This window comes from Myotis myotis, unplaced genomic scaffold (assembly GCF_014108235.1).
Source record: "Myotis myotis isolate mMyoMyo1 unplaced genomic scaffold, mMyoMyo1.p scaffold_m19_p_6, whole genome shotgun sequence".
Lineage (NCBI taxonomy): Eukaryota > Metazoa > Chordata > Mammalia > Chiroptera > Vespertilionidae > Myotis > Myotis myotis.
This window is the reverse complement of record NW_023416368.1, coordinates 68042163-68065131: the sequence shown is the minus strand read 5'-3', so window position 1 is coordinate 68065131 and position 22969 is coordinate 68042163. Positions and strand designations below refer to the sequence as shown.

Sequence of the window (22969 nt, the reverse complement as noted above, 5' to 3'; positions counted from 1 at the left end):
GCTAGATGTGGAAAAATGCAAAGAATAATTGGGTACCACATATTTTCTGAATCTCAAGTTGAGCTATTGCTTTTCATAGAGGATAGGACTTCTTTGATTTCTGATACCAGTGGGTCATTACCCTGATTTTCTTCTCTAATATTTCCCTAAGGAAGACCTTTTGTCTACTTTACGTATTTAATAGGTGAACACCCAATTTCTTTCAGTTGACAACAACATGGATAGTTCAAATAAATTACAAGTATTATTTAATTTACCTTACTACAATTTCTATTCTTTAACTTTACTTTTTTGTTATGATAAAATCCTCATAATATTTTACTTCCTTAAAAACTACAATATCTCAATGGTACAAGCAGTGACACATGCCATAGTTATCCAGGGCTGATTGACCAGTTAGAAGGAACGGAATATGGTCAAACGCATTTACATATACTCATGTGTAATATCAAACAACCTTGACTGCTTGGGGCCCAAAGTCATGGTTAAGATGTGATCACTTCACGATCAGCATGCTTCAGGTAATGGAAGCAGAATTTCAATCCACCCATATTTTCTGTATTCTTTTTCCACAGGGGAAGGAATCCGTGTTTGGTTTTTGTTTTAAATTTTAATTACACCCAGACTTGGGCAGACTACCTAATCTACAAGTGTGAAAACCAACTAATGTCAAGCATTGCTATTGTATAGATAAAGGTTGTCAACATTAGCTGCTTATAAAAATGCCGATTATTAAAATTTCTGATTTGATTGGCTTTGTGTGGTATGGGGGCAGTGGAACATTAAAACAAAATTCTATGAAATTTCAATGTGCAGACATGGTTGAGAATCTTTGGCCTATCATTGCTATTATCTGGCTTTTAACACACTGGGATATATAGACACCAGCTTAGATCAAACTTAATTTTATTTACTGCTCTTGACTCAACATATTTTAGGAGGTGACCAATCTCTAAGCTCTAATTAGTTCCATCCAATATACTCTCCATTAGGCACAAGTGATATGTTTCTTTTCCTTAGAGCTTATGACATGCCTCATGGCAATAAGCTGTCATTCATAACATGAAAATCCTCTTCTCATCTATTGTATCTTGTCTATCAATTTTTGTTAACATTTTACATTCTTTTAACCTAAAATTTTAGTTTTAAACATTTATTTTCCTTAATTTTATGTTAGATATTTTGTTAAAAATATTATTTGTAGACAGTTAGGACTTACTGTGCTCTGTGTTCACCCTATTAATAACCAACATCAATTTGTAACCATCTCTGCCCCATTCCATAAACACCATGCCATGATATAACATAGATATGATTACAATATTGTAGAAATTTGGCATTCAAGTTTTCTCAGATTTTAATTTTATTTGAAAATTTGCATTATTTAGATATAATTTCTAACTTACTCCATGAAAATGCACTAAGCCTTACCAATTTGATTTTCAGTCTCAAATGCCAGCTGATTGTATCATCTATCTCTTCTTCACAATCACAAGTATTTTGACTTATCTTTTACTTATAATTTTATTCAGGTGAATCAGTTATTCATGTACCTTAAGCCTCAAACTTTTGACAGTGCAGAAGTTGAAAAGCGAAGGATGTTTCCTCATTTTGTGGAAAAACTTAAAGAAATGAATAGGCTGCCTGCAATATTTTTTTCGTAAGTAACATTTTCTTAGCATTATAGTTAATATTGTATGAATTTGAAGAATTTTGAAAACAATCATTGAGGAAGAATATATATAACCTTTGATTCACAATAGTAGAATTTTGAGAATTCTTTTAATCCTCATTCGAGTATATATTTTTATTAATTCTATAAAGAGAGAGATATATCAATATGAGAGAAAATCATTGATTAGTTGCATCCCTTATGCTCTCAGATCAGGGATCAAACTGTAACTAGGTATGTGCCCTGACTAGGAATTGAACCCACAACCTTTTCTGGGGGGCACAGTAGACAATGTTCCAACCAACTTAGCCACCTGGCCAGAGCATATTTTGAGAAATTATAACTCTATTTATGTTGAAATCATACTTATAATACCAAGCTGGGTATAGGATGAGAGAAAGGAACACCTCTCATTAGATTATATTTCGAAACCTAATTGTATAGTTTAGTTATGTAGAATTTCTGGCCCACCCATCCTTTTTAGAAAAGTTCTATATATCATCAAAGTAAGATAAGGAAAAAAAGGATAGAGTGTGCATTTGCCAAAGAGAGCATGTACAATAACACACACATGCATAACATATACACACATATGACCTTGCAGTATTTTTTCTGTAGGTTGTTTGCAAAAGTAGTGTCATCTAAACTCTTCACTAAAAAGGAAGACCTTCACTCTGCTAGTTTCCTTTTTCCTATTTTCCCTTAAGAGCATTAAAAGAAAAGTGAGCTGGGGCTTAGTAGCAACATCAAACAATTAGCAATCATGTTTTCATTATACTTAAAATAATGATTTTCCTTTGGAAAATATTTTGTTAGTCTATATGTATGAAATGAGCTTACATTCAGTTCATTTTACTTTGCTCATTGGTGCTAAGTCCAGGACTCAGGGATGCAGAAGCAATCTTTGACATGACTGCCCTTAAGGAATTGATATCCTTGGAAGAGTGGTTGTATATGACCTTGAAATAGTTAGACTCAATAGTTTAGCCAGTAAATATACACACAGTTACTCAACATTTCAGAATTCAAGAAATTCTGTAGGTGCTAATAGTGAATATGAGGAGATATTTGTCACCTCTGGAAACATAGGAGAGTAAATCAGTAAATTATTAATTATAAAGTCCGTCCCTCAACAGTATAACATAATATATACATCTTAAATAAATGTGTGATAAAGACATTAGGTGCTTCAAGGTTTAGTGAGAAGAGAAAATAATGGCTAGGGTGGTTAAAGACACTTAAAAATATTTTTATTGATTTCAGAGAGAGGAAAGGAAGGGGAGAGAGAGAAAGAAACATCAATGATGAGAGAGAATCATTGATCAGTTGCCTCCTGCACACCCCACACGGGATCGAGCCCACAACCGGGCATGCGCTCTGACTGGGAATTGAACCATGACCTCCTGGTTCATAGGTTGATGCTCAACCACTGAGCCACGCCAGCCAGGCTACAAAGGGATTAGGTCTCAAAGTGTATATATTCTAGATAAGAGGAAAGTTGAGGAAACCTACATCTAATTTGTTATATTCCATTTGAAACAAAGCAAGATCTACAAAGCAAACAAATTAAAGATAGATTATGAATAAAACTTATATGATTATATGTATAATCTATCTCTCTCATATATGAGATATAGATGTAAGTAATATGAGATGTATCTAATATATATGATACATATAAGATTGATATGAATATGCAATTATTAAAAATTCTCATATATTTTTAATTTAGATTTAACATTCACTCAGTGGAACTTTCAGCTTCACGACTTTTTACACATTTGATAAGCAAAAAAATTACTCACAACAATCCAAATTCTGAAAGAGAGAAGAAAATTTTGAACAAGAAACTATGGAAAGCAAGAAAATCTCAAAAAAGAAACATTGCTGCGTAAGTATTTTTACTTGAGCTGTGGAATTTTAAATGTTTAATAAAATGCATGGGTGTTCAGCTTTTTTTTTTATAAATTCAAACTTGTTTTTATAACATAATGTGACTGTTTTTCTCTTTTTGTGATACATTGAGTTAATTTAATTATACTTCACTTTTGTGGGGACATCCAAGAGATAATTTCTTTGAATATTTTAGTAATTATACAATAGTTTATAATAATTTTCTTTATTATATTAGCTTCTTTTTTTTAGAAATGCAAGTTATAAATTTGTTTTTTAGAAATTACAAGCTTGCATATTGCTAAAAATACATTGTTTAAAAAGATACCCATTAGAATATCAACCAGCTAATTAGTCAGAACAAGTTCACTAACACATTTTTCTTTTAACATAACAAAGGGAATATGACTTTTGCATTTTTATGACTTTATTGTCTTAACATAAAGTATATAAACAAATATCTGTATTTTTGTTTCATTCTAATGTACAAATTAACCTGAAAAACATGATGTATGAATTTTGTTACATAACTTTGTTTGATAATAGTTACACAAGTCTCACCCGCCTCAGGATTCTTTTCTAGCATTTGTCTTTACCTACTCTTGAGAGAAATAATAACCATAATACAATAAAGTATTCTTTTCTGACTTTCAGATATATTTCTGAGGTGGGGGTGGTCATATAAAATGGGTTTGGATCTTAGAGTAAAATTGCAGATAGGATGACTGAATCAGGTCTACTCTGATGGCCCAACAGACTGTTGACCCTTTCTCCATATGTCACTTCACCAGAGCAATGACTTGTTGAGAAGTGCTCCAATACATCGCTCACGGCTAATTTTGGCACATATTGAAAATCAATTACAGTATGTGTTTAAAAGAAGAGAGTAGCAGATAACATTTTTCTATACTTCTTCAACTATTAAGAATTTGCATTTGTTTGCAGTTAGTAGGATACCTGAATTTTTCCATCATATTTAATGTGAAAAATATTGTTCCACTGGGTATAGAAAATAAATTAAAATTTGGTTGACATAAGATATGGGAGAGGTGCAGGAGGTTTTTCTATTTCATGTTAGATGCATATTAATGCATATGTTTAAAATGTACTTAAATGGTAAGTTGATAAAGACACAATTGAGGTAATTAAGGCCTGATGAATATCCTCTAATAGGGATATTGTGTTTTGGGTTTGAATTACCTGGCATTTATATACATAACCTCAAACTTAAAAAAAAAAATAAAAGAACATGCCATAATCAATATATTTACGCATTTTCCTCTTTTTCATATTCAGTTTTTTTAATTCAGATTCAGGTGCTAGAATACAAAGAATCATTTTATTAGCAGCTGAAATAAAGGAAATTAAAAAAAACCTTAAGAAACATTATGAAATTTCTCCAGACTGTACTTACACTGACCGTACAGTTGTGGATTATCAGGTAAGAGAAAAAAAAACAAGGGTAATGCAAGTGTGTGTATGGACTTGCTAAGGCTGCTATAACAAAGAACCACAGAGTGAGTGGCTTAAACAACAGAAATTTATTTTCTCCCAGTTCTGGAGAGTAGAGTCTGAGGTCAAGGTGTTGGCAGGGTCACTTCCTTCTGAGGGCTTTGAGGGAAGGATCTGTCCAGGTCTTTCCCCTTGGCTTGCACATGGTCATCTTCTTTCTCTAACTTCATATCATCTTCCTTTTTATGTGCCTGTGTTCAAATTTCCTCTTATTTTAAGGACACTAATCATATGGGATGAGGGCCCACCCCAATGACCTCATTTTAATTGAATTACTTTGTAAAGACTCCATCTCCAAATACAATAACATCTTGAGGTACTGGGGGTGCACAATTTTTGGAGAAGCACAATTTAGTACATAAAAGTGTGTATGATGTCTATACTTTGATATGGAATTTATAAAACAGTAACATACTTAATCTAAATCAATCTTGAAACAATGGATGGGAGACTAAAGTTGTAGGCTGGAGAAATTAAGATACTTTGTTTGTGCCCTAGCTAGTTTGGCTCAATGGATAGATCGTCACCCTGTGGACTGAAAGGTCCCAGGTTCGATTCCGGCCTAAGGCACATGCCTGGGTTGCGGGCTTGATCCCCAGTAGGGGGCGTGCAGGAGGCAGCCAATCAATGATTCTCTCTTACCATTGATGTTTTGATCTCTTTCTCCCTCTCCTTTCCTCTCTAAAATCAATAAAATATATTTTTAAAAAAGATAATTTGTGTGAGTTTATACAGTTGTTAAAAGCAGCTTGATGATTTGTGCCAAAGTATAACTCCAATATTTATGAAACTGTCTTTATTAATTGAAGTTAATTATAACTATTCCTTTATGTAGACAGATATATAAATAGCCAATGTAAAAATCTTTTCTCTCAGCTATAGGCTTAAGCAACAACCTGCTAAAAGAACCTCAAAATCACATTTGTCTGTCTTCTGAAAAATTTTCCTTGTCAGTTTTTATCTACCTTGTACCTAGTTCTTCAAACTTGAAATTGGGGAGTTCTGATTGCCTTATACTTCTCCCTGATGCCACAGCTAACTCAGAAATGCTAAGCAATGGTTGCTCATAAAATGCTTGCTAGTTGACCTTATTGTTCATGTAATAGTTAGAGATATATGGTTATTACTTATTTATGGCTTGTGCAATAATTGGGAGGGGGAGAAAGAGAGGCAGAATGAGAGTAAAGAGGTGAAAAAGAGAAAAGAAAAAAAGAAAAGAGAGAAACAATAACAGTGACTAGGAAAGAGAGACAAAGAGAAGAGAGAGATACAATAACAGTGACTGACAGAGATGGACAAAGAAATGTACAGAAATAGAGAGTTTCAGAGAGAGAGGGAAAGGAGAAAAGGTTAGAAGCAGAGGGAGAGAAACAGGGAAGGATTGGAGGTGGGGGGAGGAAAGTGACAGACACAAAGATAACAGAGAAAAGATAAACTGGAAGACATGAAGAAAGAAAGAAGAGAGAGAACAATAAATACTGGTCAGACATGACTGGAGGTGATAATAAAAAAGAAACCCAGCAAGTTAGAGTTGAATTAACAGCAAAAATAAAATAAAACTGAGGTGGTAGCAAGTCAGACTAAGCTGAGAATTTTGGGGGGTACTAGCATCAGGGCACTCTGGTCCCTCACCCACCTCTTATCCTGTCCCTGCAGTGTGTCTTCATTTTCCCAGGGTGAGCTGGCGCCCTTAGTTCAGTCCATTATAGCTATAAACAGTGATTAAGCAGTTGGGATCATGGCTAGGCCTTGACCACCCAGTGGGTATGGGGAAGAAAATGGGGTACATGTTCCTGATGAAGAAATGGATGAAGAAAGGATCACTACATATAAGGTTGGGTTGCATTTGCTTGTGTCAGAAAGATATGGAGCTTTGAATGTCCGGTACTGTGAAACCACTCTACTAAAATATAAAGCCTATTTAAATAGGCTTTGGGTTCTGGGCTTAAACATACTATGGTTTAAAGCGTGTCCAACTCTGAATTTATCTCTAAACAATCTTTTTAGACATGACATCATTGTTAAGTTGAAGGATCAATGCTTTCATTTGACACTACAGACTCTTTGTTTGGGGTATTTCAGACTTTAGCAAAGATCCTACGCAGACTGAGAGGAACAAGACAATGCTACAAACTACATGGTTTTTTAAAGCGGGGCATTGGATATCACCACGGGTCGATGGAAATCAGACAAAGACAAGTTGTAGAGATGCTTTTCAGACTGAAGCACCTCAAGGTTGGTGAACTCTGAGGATAACTTTCCTAAAAACAGTGCCTTCATTCTTTCGGCCTGAGTAGGATAGTCTCTCTATCTCCCTCCTCATAACCTCTCCACTGCAAGGGATATGTTGCTAACATTTTAGCATATTCTATTCCATCCTTTTAAATACATTTTACATAATTAATGAATAATATATATGCAGTTAAGGATCCTGTCTACCTTGCTAATCCTTACTAATAAAAGCCGAAGTGGTCGTCATGCTGTGATGCCCTCACGCCACCACAAGATGGCTGCACGCACAGCGGGCATGCGCAAGTGGGTAGGGCTGGGCTTGGGCTTGATGCTGTGTGTGCAGCACGGAGCCTGCCTGGGAGTCCTGCCTCTGCGAGGCAAGGCCTGCCAGCTTCGTGCAGCAAGGCCTGCCTGGGGTCCAGTGAGGTCTGCCTGGGGGTTACCTGGCTCTGCACACCAAGGCCTGCCTGAGGGTCCTGCCTCTTCCCACCTCCATGCAGCGAGGCCTGCCTTGGGTCCTGGGGGTCCCGCCTCCCAGCTCTGCGCCCCCCAGCTCTGGCCTACCTCTTTGGGGCAATCCATCAAGGAGCCCCGGATGGGTGGGTAGGTCCTACCTCTTTGGGGCAATCGATTGTGGGGCTCCTACACTGTGACAGGGCACAGGCCAGGCTGGGGGACCCCCCTCCCTAGTGCACAAATTTTGTGCACCGGGCCTCTAGTAGTATGTAATTAAGTTTATTATTAATTAGCATTACATAATAAATATTATATCAGTGCATCATAATATACATATATACTTCATTTAAACATTCTAATGTTGAAATTGTTGTTTAGAAACATATATCATCATTTCCAATTGTTGATGGGATCAGCTGATTCTGCAAAGTGAAATCACTGTTTTGAAGAGCAAAAGTGATTTTCAGGTTTTAGAAATACATTGCTAAATTTCTTTCCAGAATGACTGCATTTGTTTACTTAACCTTGACAATTTTGAGTGTTATGGCTAAAAAAATTTCACTTATTAACATCTTGCATTAGTATGGTGCATCTATAATAATAAAAGTGTAATATGCTAATTAGACCTGACATCATTCTGGACGTCATTCTGGATATCCTTTCTGATGAAGCTGGGGCCAGAGGGAAGCCAGTGCCCGCAGCCAGGGGAAGGAAGGCCTACTCATGCAAGATTTTCATGCATTGGGCCTCTAGTTTGTTATAATTAAATAATATTGACAAATTTTTATAAACTAAAGGTTATTCTTTATTCAGACTTCCTCAGTTATTCCTGCAATGTCCTCTTTCAGTTCCACAATTGCAACCAAGATGAAACATTTTGCTTGTCAGACCTCTTTAGGCTTTCTTGGATGTGACACCTTCTCAGATATACTAGTACCTTGTTTTTAAAGATCTTGATGCTTGTAAGGATAATTGATCAGATTATTTTGTAGACTATTACTCAGTTGGGATTTCTCTGATGTGTTTCTCATGATCACATGGGATCTTATGGGTTTCTTGAAGGAAGACCACAGAAGTAATGTGTCATTCTCATCATATTATCTCAGGGTTATAGATTATGGACATGACATCACTATGGATGTTAATCTTTAGCACCTGGCTGAGATCATATTTGTTAGACTTTTCCACTATAAAGTAACCTTTTAATCTCACTTTCCGTACTGCCCTCCTTGGAAGGAAATCACTGTGCATAGCCCATGCATAAGGAGTAGGTAGTAGGTAGCTTAGTTATACTTTACCTCCTTATAGTTGAAGTAAATTATTTTGAATTCTTCTGTTTAAGAGCTGTGTCCCTTCTCTCTCTCATTTATTTATGTATCCAACATATATTTATATCAATATGGACACATGGCTATTTATTTTCTGCTTTGGATTATAATTCAATGCTACTTTACTTTTTTCTTGTTTGAATTGTTCCAATTTTGGCAATTGAGAGCTCTTTTACTTGCTTCCTGTAACCCTTTGGCATGCTTCCCTCATTGTGAGTTGTTTGTTTTTGAACACTTCCTTACATTCTGGCAAAGTAAGATGCTCAGTCCCAGTCTTGGGATAAGTCGTGTCTCCAAAGAGGCCAATTTCTTTTAGAGGAGCCTGAGAAACTGTTACAACCAAGAAGAGTCAAAGGAGACATGCCTATCAAATGTAATGTGGAGCCCTGGGTAGATACATAAAAAGGACACTAGGTAAAAACTAAGAAAATCTGGAAAATTTAGTTAATAATAATGTATAGGACCAATTTAAGATGTTAATTGTAGGGAAAACTGGGTACACAGAGTATAGGAACTCTGTATTATCTTTATAAATTTCTTCAAATCTAAAAGCATTCTAGAAATAAAGTTTACTTAGCAATATATTCTATACATGCATTAAAATGTGTTCTGTAGGTACTGATTTCAGTGGTCTGGGAGGCTTGTTAATTTAAATTTGTATTACTGGTAATTTTTTACTTTCTATCAATTATTGAAAGTAGAATTATTGAGAATAGAAAGTGTTAATGTAAATTTTTCTGTTTCTCTTTGAAGTTCTGCTAGTTTTACTTTTTTGTTTTAATATGTTCTATATTCTATAAGAAAATGGCCTTAAGGATAAAGCACATTAAAAGCACTCTGAGAAAATAGAGTACTATAACAGAGTGACATTTGATTTGTAAAAATGAAGCCAGGCCAGTGTTGTTCAGTGGTTGTGTTGCCCTATGAACCAGGAGGTGACAGTTTGATTCTCCATCAGAGCACATGCCTGGGTTGTGTGCTAGATCCACAGTTGGGGTCATGCAGGAGGCAGCTGGTCAATGATTCTCTCTCATCATTGATGTTTCTATCTCTTTCTCCCTCTCCCTTCCCTCTCTGAAATAAATAAAAATATATTTTTTAAAAATCTAAAAAGCAAAATGGAAGCAAGAAATAAATGAAATTTTATCTTCAGAAACTTAAAGAAAGTAACGTCCAACTTAGAGTTTTATACACAACAAAATTATTTTTCCAGAATAAGGGCAAAGTGGAGAATTTTAGACAAATAAAAACTAAGAGTTTTGCCGTTTTGCTTCATCACTTCAAAAAGAAAATTCTAAATTTGGAAAAATGGAAGTAACTTCAGGAAAATGAAAGATGTTTAAAAGTATATAAATGAATAATCGTAGAAAAACACAAATATAGTGAAGTTAAAACTTTTGTTATCTAAATAAAAATAACACCATGGAATAAAAAAAGAGAAATATATGTTACAATAATGTATATTTCGGAAGTGGAGGTTGTTGTTGTGTGTGTGTTTTTAAGATCTTTTTATTGATTTCAGAGAGGAAGGGAGAGGGAGAGAGAGATAGAAACATCAATGATGAGAGAGAATCATTGATTGGTTGCCTCCTGCATGTCCTCTACTGGGGATGGAGCCCACAACCCAGACATGTACTCTTGATCATAATTGAACCTGCAACTCTTCAGTCCACAGGCTGACGCTCTATCCACAAACTAGCTAGGGCATGTGGAGGTTGTTTGAGGTAATATCTAAAGGGAGGATAAAATTAATTATTAATTTTGAACTTTGATAAATACAGATTATATGAATTTTCCAGCACCCATCTAAAGACCAGAAATTGAATGTTCAACATCCAAACTACAGAGGAAAAATAAGTGGCATGAAAAACATCTGAATGAATTAGAACCAAGAAAGCAGAGAAAAAAATTTAAAACACTGTGACTAACCGTATAAAATGGTAGCCAGATCAACAAATATCCTATCTAATAATAGACAAACATGGTAATTGGCTGTACCTTCACTACACCTACCATTAGCTAATCAGCATGATATGCAAATTAACTGCCAACAAAGATGGTGGCTAATTTGCATACTGCAGGCAGGGTGGGCCAGTGTGAGATGCCATCTGGGACCCCGTGTGCCGCCTAAGCCCGCCCCAGCTGGGACCCCTGTGTGTGGCCCTGGGCAGTGGGGCTTGGTGGTGCAAATGGGCCACCTAAGCCCCGCCCCCAGCCAGGACCCCCGTCTGTGGCCCTGGGCGTCAGGGCTTGGCAGCACAATCGGCCCGAGAAAGCCCTATTCTTGCAGGAATCCTCCTGCAACAGGCTTCTAGTAACAATTATATTAAACTAGTGTCCTGGTGTATGGATTCATGCACATTGAAAGGAAATTAATTAAAAGAAAGATTCGTGCAGTAATTACATTACTGCAAAAAATTACATGTCAAAATAGTATATATAATATAGTACTATAAATTTAAAATACAAAATATTTTAATATCACTATTCACCCTTTCTCTATAATAGAAGTACACGAGTCAACGTTTATTTTTAAATTGCCAGTGTGCATCATATATACTGGGCTGTCGATCAGTCAGATGGTTGGATGGATGGACAGTTGGTCACTTAGACTTTTATATATATACTAGAGGCCCGGTGCACAAAAATTTGTGCACTGGTGGGGGGGGTGTCCCTCAGCCCCACTTGTGCCCTCTCACAGTCTGGGACCCCTCGGGAGATAACGACCTGCTGGCTTAGGCCCGCTCCCAGATGGCAGAGGGCAAGCCCAAACCCTAGGTGCCTGCCCCACAGCCCCCGGTCAGGCTCAGAGCAGGGCCGATTGGGGAGTTGGGGCACCACCCCCTGTCATGCACAGAGCAGGGCGGATCAGAAGGTTGCGATGCCACTCTCAGTCACACTCAGGGTAGGGCCGATTTGGGGGTTGGGGTGCCGCCCCCGTCACACTCAAGGCAGGGTAGATGGGGAGGTTGCGGCGCCACCCCCTGTCACGCACAGAGCAGGGAAGATCAGGGGGTTGTGGTGCCACCCCTGTCACATACAGAGCCGGCCGATCAGGGGGTTGGGGCACTACCCCCTGTCACGCACAGAGCAGGGCCCATCAGGAGGGTTGGACCTCCGTACCCTGTCACACACAGAGCAGGGCCGATCAGGGTGTTGGGGAGCTCCCCCCTGTCATGCACAGAGCAGGGCTGATCAGGGGGTTGGGGAGCTCCCCCCTGTCATGCACAGAGCAGGGCCGATCAGGAGGTTGTGATGCCACCCTCAGTCACACTCAGGGTAGGGCCAATTGGGGGGTTTGGGTGCCACCCCCTGTCACACTCAAGGCAGGGTCAATGGGGAGGTTGTGGCGCCGCTCCATCACCCACAGAGAAGGGCCCATGGGGAGGTTGGGGCGCCGCACCCTGTCACACACAGAGCAGGGCCGATCTGGGGGTTGGGGAGCTCCCCCCTATCAGGCACAGAGCAGGGCTGATCAGGGGGTTGGGGTGTCGCACCCTGTCACGCTGCTCCAGGGGCCAGGACGCCTCGCTGCTCCGCTGATCGCTGTGCTGGGAGACATATTACCCTTTTACTATATAGGATAGAGGCCTGGTGCACAGGTGGGGGCCGGCTGGTTAGCCCTGAAGGGTGTCCTGGATCAGGGTGGGGGTCCTGCTTGGGTGCTTGGACAGCCTGGATGAGGGGATGATTGTGGTTGTTTGCAGCTGGTCACACCCCCTTCAGGGTGGGGGTCCACACTGGTGTGCCTGGCCAGTGTGGGTGAGGGGCTGAGGGCCATTTTCAGGCTGGCGGGTGACTGAAGCTACCAACCTCTCCTTTTTTCCTTTTTTTTTTTTTATTCTTGGATTTATGGCTGTCACTGGAGCTGAGAGCCAGCTTTAGCTGTGAGACCTCGCTGCTGAAAGCAGGTTTCTGGGCTTTGTTTACTTTCTGTATTTGAAACTTTGTTGGGACTCCAGCTCTGAGATCCTGGCTGTCTGAAAGCAGGTTTCTGGGGTTTTGTTTAGCTTCTATATTTGTAACAATGTTTCTTAGCAGCTCAGAGCCCAGCAGCGGCAGGTGGGGAACTTTGGTTTCCTCCGTCACTGGAGCAAGCAAGCCTCCTGTTCGTGTCAGTAGCCTGGCTGCCGGCCGCCATCTTGGCTGGCAGTTAATTTGCATATCGCCCTGATTAGCCAATGGGAAGGGTAGCTGAGGTACGACTAATTACCATGTTTCTCTATTATTAGATAGGATAGATAAGCTGATTCATATTAACTTAATGGCTCTAATTAAGAGAAACATTTTTGAAGTTGATTAACAAAATATCCAACTAGGTGTTGATTATATAGGACACATTGGGAAAAAAGAGTTGAAAGGAAAAAAAATTTAAATGATAACCAAAAGAAAACTAATGTGGCTAGGTTTATCTTAAACAAAATATGTTTTAAGATAAAATCATTACTAGAGGTACAGAATGTTCCACCATTAGAAAGGTATACTAATTTAACATTTTTTCATAATCACAGTGTAAAAATATATAAAGAGAAAAGCATACTGGAAATAAAGAAAATATAGAGTTGATAGATAAATAAAATACTGTATAGCTGAACTTATGTGTTGGAACTAAACTAGTACTTAGAGACAAATGCATAACAAATTGAAAAGATAAGCAAGAAAGAGTATGAGTAACCTCAAGTGGAGTTGGGATAAGATAGAGATAAGACAAATTCTAGCTGTGAGCTTCAGTTTTTCCTAAGCAATGTGAGTCAAAATAGTATTTTTAATTTGAGGTAAGAAAGCAAAATCCCAGGAAATGCCCTTTATTAGTGCATCTTAACTCAGTTGGGAATACCATTTCCTACTCAATACACCATCACATCTTCTCCAGAATAATCGAAAAGCTCCTATAAGATCATTCATCTACCATTCATTATCTCCTAAAATTATTTTACAGACTAACCAAAGCATTTTTATAAATATTAATAATATCATGTTGCTTCACTTTCTCTTAAACTGCTTAAAGTGTTTTTTTGTTTGTTTGTTTTCATCCTTACCCTAGATATGTTTATTGACTTGAGAGAGAGAGGAAGGGAGAGAGAAAAAGAGAAGCATAGATGTGAGAGTGTAACAGTAATAGGTTGCCTTCCATACGTGCCCCAAACGGGGATCCAACCCACAAACTAGGTATGTGCCCTGACTGGGAATGGAACTCACAACTTTTTGGTGCATGAGATGATACTCCAACCAACTGAGCCAACCAATTAGGCCAAGGCTAGAGTGACTTTTTAATCTTGATGTGACCTGGCTCCTGTGCTCTCTGAGTTTATCCCCTACTATTTCCTTAGAAATGTTTTCATGTAAAACTAATATTCCTTTTACAACTTGGTGCTTTTGTTTATGCAAAAAATTAAAAGCTTACTTGATGGCTGTGATTTTACAACATTTTGCAATCTAAAATTCCTAAGTAATTATAATATTAAGGAAAACATTAATATTCTAAAAGAAAATGTAGCATCTGTATTTTTGGTGACACCTACTTCCCATTGGAGTTTTACTCAAGAAAACTAATTTCACAGGATCTAACCTAGTCAATATTTAAAGACTATGCACACATTTATGTATTCTATGTTAACTTTATTATTATTATTATTATTACTATTATTATTATTATTATCCTTTACCTTCAGGTGGTAACAGCTACCTCCACCCTTGCTTTGGGAATTAACATGCCATGTAAATCTGTTGTTTTTATGGAAGATTCTGTTTTTTTGGATGCCTTGAACTTTCGACAGGTATTTATACAACCTTCCTGTGTTACATTTGCGTATTAGGGGTTGAGGACATTTATTCAGTAAGCCAAAATAAAACCACACTTATTTTAAAACATTTGGAATAAAATAACACAATGTTTTAAAATGGTTCTGGATATAAGACATTGTATGAGTGTGTTTACTTTTAAAGACATTTTGAACACTTATTGATTAACTAAATAGATTAGTTACCTGAGAATATTCCTGCTTTGATAAATATTATTGAACTCAAACAACAATGATAGAAAGAAGAAGTAACCACATCTTCTGAGAACCCAAAGGTGCTAAGCACCTATAATTATAATTTGAGTGTCTACAGTGTTCTCAGTTCAGACTAGTTTCTGGAAATACATTGGTAAAAACGACAGAAATTGCCCCTGCTTTAAAAGTCATGATCTGAAAACAGGCATTTCTTACAAAAGCAAGCACACTTTGATAATATATTTATAAAGTAAAATAATATATTGAACTTTGCTAAAATTACTATACCAAGCAACAAAGACTCTTTCAAGATTTTTGAAAGTTTAATGTTTCATGTGGTATAGATAAGTTAGATATTAACTATTTATAGAGACAAGGCTTGAAATGATTTAAAAGTGTTATGTGATCATCTCTTTAGATGTCTGGTCGTGCAGGAAGACGTGGAGAAGATCTTATAGGAAATGTGTTCTTCTATGATATTCCATTACCTAAGATAGAAAGGCTTTTAAAATCGAATGTCCCCAAACTGAAGGGTCAATTTCCTTTAAGTATATCCTTGGTTCTCAGACTTATGCTTTTAGTTGCCAAAGCAGATGACAAGGAGGATGCCAAAGCAAAGGTACACTGTTTCATTTTGTTTAAATAACTTGAATAAACATAATTATTTAAGCTCAATTTTATGTTACATAATTTACATAAGTTGAAGGGAATAAAATATTAATGTGCTGTAAATAAACTCCTGTAACATTTGATTCTACTTTATAAATACCCTAATTCAGCCAAAAAACATGCTTTTAATTTTCATGCTTTCAAACATTTGGAAAATTAAGACCCTGGTTGTCCTGTATAATTACCCCTGGGTTCTATATATATTAGAAAAGAAACATTTTTTTCTGTAATTATATGTGGTTTAAAAAATTAAAAACAAAAAAAATCAAAGAAATAATTAATGGTTAAAAATGTAAAAGACTGAAACATTCATAATTCTTGGTTTTACATTTTTATACCAGACTAGAGGTCCAGTGCACAAATTCATGCACAGGTGTGGTCTGTCTGGTCCACCACGATGGGAGCCCATCAGGCCAGGCCAGCAGTGAGGAGGGGCTGCGGGTGGTTGGCCGGTGGGCCTGCCCCTGATCAAGGTGTTGGGGGCCAATTGGGGGCCTGGCCGTCTGGGTGGGGTTGGGGGAATTGGGGCCTGGATCAGGCTGGTTGGGTGCTGCAGTGTATGTCATATCCACCAGTCATTCCAGGGTCGTTCTGGTCATTCCATCATTCTGGTTGCTAGGCTTTTATATATAGAGATTTAACTTGTCACTTATCATATATTAAAATGATTATTGATTTTCCCCTCAAGATTTTATTCCCATTTTCTATCACACACACATACAATATAAAACATTATGGGATGCCTAATTAAAATAAATAATAATTAGAGTAATATAATAAAGCAATATTCAATGCCTAATTAAAAATATAAAAAACATGCCCTAGCTGGTTTGGCTCAGTGGGTAGGCCTGCAGACTGAAGGGTCGCAGGTTCTATTCTGGTCAAGAGTACATGGCCGGGTTGCAGGCTTGATCCCCAGTAGGGGGTGTGCAGGAGACAGCCAATCAATGATTCTCTCTCATTGATGTTTCTATCTCTCTCTCTCCCTCTCCCTTCCTCTCTGAAATCAATAAAAATATATTTAAAATATGTAAAATCATATCATTTATTATAAGTAGTATATAAGTATATATAGCACCCTGTTCTACAATAGGAATGTTTAGTTATCTTTTGTATATTACATTTGGAAGACACACTATAAAATGTGCTTAATATCTAACTTAATGTTTTGATATATGTATATATAGGCATTGTCGGTTCTCCAATATTCGTTGATGTCCTTCAAGCAACCAAAGATCAATTGCATGTTAAAGTTTTATTTTATATATTCTTTGCAATTCTTGGTCAGAGAGGTAAGATTTAAACCTATTTCCACTAAATTAAGGTGTTAGTACATATGTTTAACTCTACTGTACTAAAAGGTACTTTATTAACAACTTCTTTGATTGTTATTGCTGAAAACTGCAGACCAAGGTTAACATGATAAAATTAATTTCTAGGAATATCTGAATCTAGAATGTATTCCCATTGGTTATTCTGGTCTTGTGTCACATTTGCACTACCATGAACCTGCAAACTTTGTTTTAGTAAGCTTGCTGAAGAAACGTTTATTTCACAAGCTCTGTATTCCAACCAAGATAAAAGGTAAGCAATTATCACTTTCCAAATATTTACTCATTAAATGTGTGCATAGACACACGGAGCACATGTGTAGTTACATATGACCATATATTCCTCAGAATGAATTCACTTTGGAAGGTGTGACTTTCTAACTGTTTTCTCTTAATGTACTTTGAACATTTTTCTTATTTTATGACACTATTTATATGTTTATAAAAATACTAGAGGCCTGGTGCACAAAAATTTGTGCACTTGGGGGGGGGTCCTTCAGCCCGGCCTGTGCCCTCTCGCAGTCTGGGACCCCTCTGGGGATGTCCACCGGCTGGGTTAGGCTTGCTCCCTGGGGTATTTGGCCTAAGCTGGCAGTAAGACATCCCTCTGGCAGCCCGGGAGCCCGCAGGGGATGTCCACTTGCCAGCGGGGAGCAGGCCTAAGCTGCAATCAGACATCATTAGTGCTGCTGAGGAGGTGGGAGAGGCTCCCACCATCACCGCTGTACTGGCAGCCGTCAACCTGGCTTGTGGCTGAGCAGAGCTCCCTCTGTGGGGCAGCTCCTGCATTGAGCTTCTGGCCCAGCCGTGGGCAAACTACGGCCCGCGGGCTGGATTCAGCCCGTTTGAAATGAATAAAACTAAAAAAAAAAAAAGACCGTACCCTTTTATGTAATGATGTTTACTTTGAATTTATATTAGTTCACACAAACACTACATCCATGCTTTTGTTCCCACCCTCCGGTCCAGTTTAAGAACCCATTGTGGCCCTCGAGCCAAAAAGTTTGCCCACCCCTATTCTGGCCCCTGGTGGTCAGTGTGTGTCATAGTGACCAGTCATTCCCAGTTGTTTTGTTGTTAGGGTCAATTTGCATATTACCCTTTTATTATATAGGATAGAGTGGTGCATGGGTGGGAGCCAGCTGGTTTTCCCTGAAGGGTGTCCCGGATCAGGGTGGGGACCTTGCTGGGGTGCCTGGCCAGCCTGGGTGAGGGGATGAGGGCCATTTTCAGGATGGCCACACCCCCTTCAGGGTGGGAGGTCCTGCTGGGGTGCCTAGCCAGCCTGGGTGAGGGGCTGGTGGCTGTTTGCAGGCTGGCCACAGCCCCTTTAGGGTAGGGGTCCCCGCTAGGGTGCCTGGCCAGCCTGGGTGAGGGGCTGATGGCTGTTTGCAGGCTCGCCACGGGCCCCAGCTACCAAGATTCCAGTGAAGGCTGGCTGGAAGCAGGTATCTGGGATTTATTTATCTACTATAATTGAAACTTTGTTGCCTTTAGCGGAGGCCTGCGGGAAGCTTGGCTTCCTCTATCGCTGGGGCAACCAAGCCTCCTGCTTGCTCCAGGCCCATGGCTGCTGGCCGCCATCTTGCTTGGGTTAATTTGCATATAGTTGCTCTGATTGGCTGGTCGGTGTGGCTTGGGGCATAGTGAAGTTATGGTCAATTTGCATGTTTCTCTTTATTAGATTAGATTATTAATATATGCATGGTATATTTGTAAAATACTGTAAATATTCTAATGACTATTTAATGTGCTTCAAATGAAAAAAATAAAACCTTAGAATAATAAATTAATCAAGAATTACAAGACATTTTTAATATATATATATACATATGTATGTATATATATATATTTTGTTTGTTTGTATATATATAGTCTGTTGAAATAAATTGCAATAATATATGTAAAATAACTAATTTATCCTTCTTATACCTGGCCATTGACATGCAAAACAGGCCTCTTTGTGATATCCTCACATTTAGGTACTAATCATTAGCTATATCATAGTAAAACATATAGCTAACAGTTCAAAATCACATGTAACTGTATGAACATATTGGCATTGCAATATTATCCTCTGTAATTATTTCCTTTTATTAATCGTAAATTATTTTTCCCTTTTCCCTAACTTTGACATAATGAAATTTAATTTGTTATAGAGAGAAGTAAAGTGATCTGTTCTAAATTCAAATGAACTCAAATATATAATTAATATCCTATTGTTGATTTTATTTTCAGTAATTTACTAATTTTTGTTAAAATGACATTAAAATAATCAAAATATTATATAATTCAGAACTACTAATTTATCAAACTATAAATCCTTTAATTCATTATTAATCTATAGTTCTTCATGAAATAATCATAGAAAATAATAATCACTAAATTTTACTTATTTTATAAATTCTGTGAGTAATGTATCAAAAAATTAAAGGAATAAAAAAACAACTGAAAGAAATTGCTATAATGTTATCAATATAAACACATCAATTTAAGGTGCTTTTGTTTGTTTGTTTGCTTTCTTGCTTGAAATCTGGGAGCTCATTCTCCATGTTCTGCATTTCTCCAGTAGTTGAGTCAGTTGTGACTTGTTTCCACGTTCGCACATGAGGGGCTATCAGTGTGGGCATGGCACTTTGTTAGCTATGGCGCCCGATTGAAAATCAAAAATCAGACATAGGTTTTCCCTTGAAATTTAGTTGCTAAAATATTGCAGGAATTTGCTCATATGGAAATGTAGGAAACAAATATTTCAGGGAGAGAAATAACAGGAGCATGTCAATAGGTGTAGTTGCGAGCTTTTTTTGTAATGTAATGTGTGCCAAAGGCAGAGTGGGTGTGGTTAACATCTGGCCTCAAATGGCTGATAAGGAATTTGGAAAGCAGCATAAGACCTTAATTTCTTAGTAGGTTTTGAAGAGAGGTGGAAAAACTGAGTAGAACAAAGTAGCAAAGGGAGGATTTAAAGCCCATGATGGAGTCCAGGCCAATTCCAGAACTAAAGGCCAAATGGCTGTTTGTTTCTTTGTTTTTTCCTTCAGCTAAGAATGGATTTAGTGATACCAAGAGTCTTTTAGTAGGAGGTCAATTAGTCTGCATTATTATAAAGTAACACTAGAGGCCTGGTGCATGAAAATTCATGCACTGGAGGGAGGGGTCCCTCAACCTGGTCTGCTCCCTCTCACAGTCTGGAGCCCTCAGGGGAGGGAGGCGACCCAGTGATCAAGGGAAGGTGACACCCCCATCACACCTCTACTGCTGCCACTGCCGGCAGTGCAAGCCTTAGTCAGCCCTGGTTACCTGAGCCTCGGGAGGCCCTGAGAGGCTGGGCAGCTGCTATCTAAGGCTTGCCTGCGCCTCGGACATCAGCTGGGCAGCCTCCATCTGAGGCTAGCCTGTGCCTCAGGCCAGCCCTGGGCAGCTGGGGAGTGCCCCAGTGAGGCTGAGAGGAATGGGCGCCACCATCTTTGAGGGCGGGGCAGTCAATTAGCATATTCCCTTCTTACTGGCTGTGGGTGCTGCTATCTTTGCAATGGCGTGAGGGCCAATTACCATACTCCCTCTTTATTATATAGAATTATAATTTATTAAAAAATTCACCAAACACGCCCTAACCCGTTTGGCTCAGTGGATAGAGCAACAGCCTGTGGACTAAAGGGCCCCAGGTTCGATTCTGGTCAAGGGCATGTACCTTGGTTGCGGGCACATCCCCAGTAGGGGGTGTGCAGGAGGCAGCTGAATGATGTTTCTCTATCATCAATGTTTCTGACTCTCTCTATACCTCTCCCTTCCTCTCTGTAAAAAATCAATAAAATATATATTTTTTAAAAATCACCAAACATCTGGAAAGTGACTTTTTCAAAGGTGTCTTCCCTTGAAATTTTAAGTTTAGCTATTAAGAACTGACATCATTATATTTCTAAAATGATGAATTTTGTTCTCTGAAGTTTTGAAAAATTAAACCCCTTATTTTAAACAGGCCAAAAGAGCTTTTCTGAAGAAGTGATGGAAACATTAGTGGTGGTGTTAGCAAATCTTTTTGGAAGACGTTATCTTCCTCCCTGTGTGAAAAACTTTAAAAAGGAATTTTCTCATTCAGTGGTAAGAAAAAATATATAACCATAACCTTGCAATTCAATGTAATATTTTCCCATTATAACATGCAATGCAATCGTATTTTCCTATAATAAAATTTTGCTGTCATTGACTAGAGTCAAGTCTTAACCATGTCTCATTCAGTTCTTGGTATAAAGTGACTTCTCAAATGAGGAAAAGATTTAGGTCTTGTTTAAAAAAGGAAAACTTTATTCCTGTTAGATATTTTTAGCAAGTGCATAACATAGAACATTTTATTACACTATAGATAATTTCAGTAATTACATTTAATGGTGAAATAATGGCCACAGTAACATTTAATTTGAAACAAGAAGACATGAATGCTCAGTTTAACAGCCATTGGCAATCACTGTCCTGGGAATTCTACTCTTTGCCAAATGACAAGAAAAAATACGATATAATTATGGGAAAGGTGAACATAGTGAACATGAAGTACGGTAAGGTACACACATAGGAGGAGTTGAGGTTTAGTGGCAGATTTATTGGAGGGAAAACAAAGGACCAGGTACACCATGCCCAATGTCTCATCCATGGCCAGATGGCTCCACTCCTTCTCGCTGTAGAAGAAGTCCAGCCTATGGGTCCCCAGGCCCACACTTGCCCCCACCAAGCCCAGGAAGAGGGCCAGGATGCTGAACTGCAGGACATTATCCTCATCAAAGGCTCCAGTGGTCCAGCATTCCAGCAAATTCTCTGTTCCTGTCGGGTCCACATTTGGTGCTTCCATTTGGCTAAAGGGAAAGAGTGTATGGGTGCTACCAAGACGGGCCTTTGCCTTGGGCTTGGGCAAGAGTAGGCCTCCTTTTAAAATATCCAATCACTTTCTTTTATCTTCTGGGGGCTATGCTGGGCATTTCCTGAATCTCCTGGGGTTTTGTGCCCTTATTCTCTCTGATTCTTTTCTCTGATTTTTCCATCCTAGACTCCTCCCATACAAGGTCACCACTGTGCTCCTACTGCACATGCCTCAAAGTTCTGCTTCTTCATCTGGCTTCTACTGTGCTTGTGCCCAGCAGAGGACTTTCCCCCTAGGGACAAGTACAAGCCTGTGCACGCAGAGGCTGGAGTTCTTCTACAGGGAGAATTCACCTGGTCTTGGATGAGACAGTGGACATGGTGTTTATCCCTCCCCCTGTAATCCAGTTGTTCCCTGGGGGATGGTCTTTCTGCCTGCTTGGGACGTTGGCCAAGGATGTGCCTATCCCTGGGTGTCTGTGAAGCTGTAACCTCCTAGTGGATCAGGCTTAGCCAGTTTAGCTCCCTTCTTTAATACGTAACTCACTATCTACTGTAACAGTAGGATCACAAGGGATTTTAGTTTTTTATTTATACTTTTATAAATAATAGAATTTAAACTATATCCTCATCCATATTTTTAAATATATTATGACTCTGTGTCTCACAGGCTTTGGTAATCTTCTGCTTAAAAAAAAAACAACACACAGAAAACAACAATAATCAAATTTATTGTTCCTAGGTAATTCTAGATAATCTTCCCAAGGAATTTGCTGCAGTGGTAGAGGAACACAACACCAGAATTCAAGAGAATTTTGGTTCCTTCCTCCTAACAATTTCCAAGTTGGCTGACATGAGAAAAGAATCCCAACTACCTCTCTCAGAAATTGGTAAGATTGTGAATGTACATAAAGAGAATGTGAGGTCCATAAAAGAAAATAAATGTAAATATGTTGAGATAAAACTAACTTTACAAAATAAGGACAAAACTATTGCAAAAAGAATGCACAGGAAACTTGCATAATCTTT

General features: G+C 38.4%; 1 protein-coding gene across 1 annotated transcript in view; it reads left to right on the top strand.

Moving 5' to 3' along the window:
- LOC118659241 (probable ATP-dependent RNA helicase DDX60) overlaps positions 1-22969 on the top strand; it is a 90225-nt gene that overhangs the window by 58235 nt on the left and 9021 nt on the right. Inside the window, exons 25-34 of the mRNA XM_036315482.1 lie at positions 1533-1660; positions 3405-3563; positions 4862-5006; positions 7160-7312; positions 14766-14870; positions 15508-15708; positions 16946-17050; positions 17198-17342; positions 21069-21190; positions 22683-22830. Coding sequence (XP_036171375.1) covers positions 1533-1660; positions 3405-3563; positions 4862-5006; positions 7160-7312; positions 14766-14870; positions 15508-15708; positions 16946-17050; positions 17198-17342; positions 21069-21190; positions 22683-22830 — 1411 coding nt within the window. The remainder of the gene's footprint in view (positions 1-1532; positions 1661-3404; positions 3564-4861; positions 5007-7159; positions 7313-14765; positions 14871-15507; positions 15709-16945; positions 17051-17197; positions 17343-21068; positions 21191-22682; positions 22831-22969) is intronic.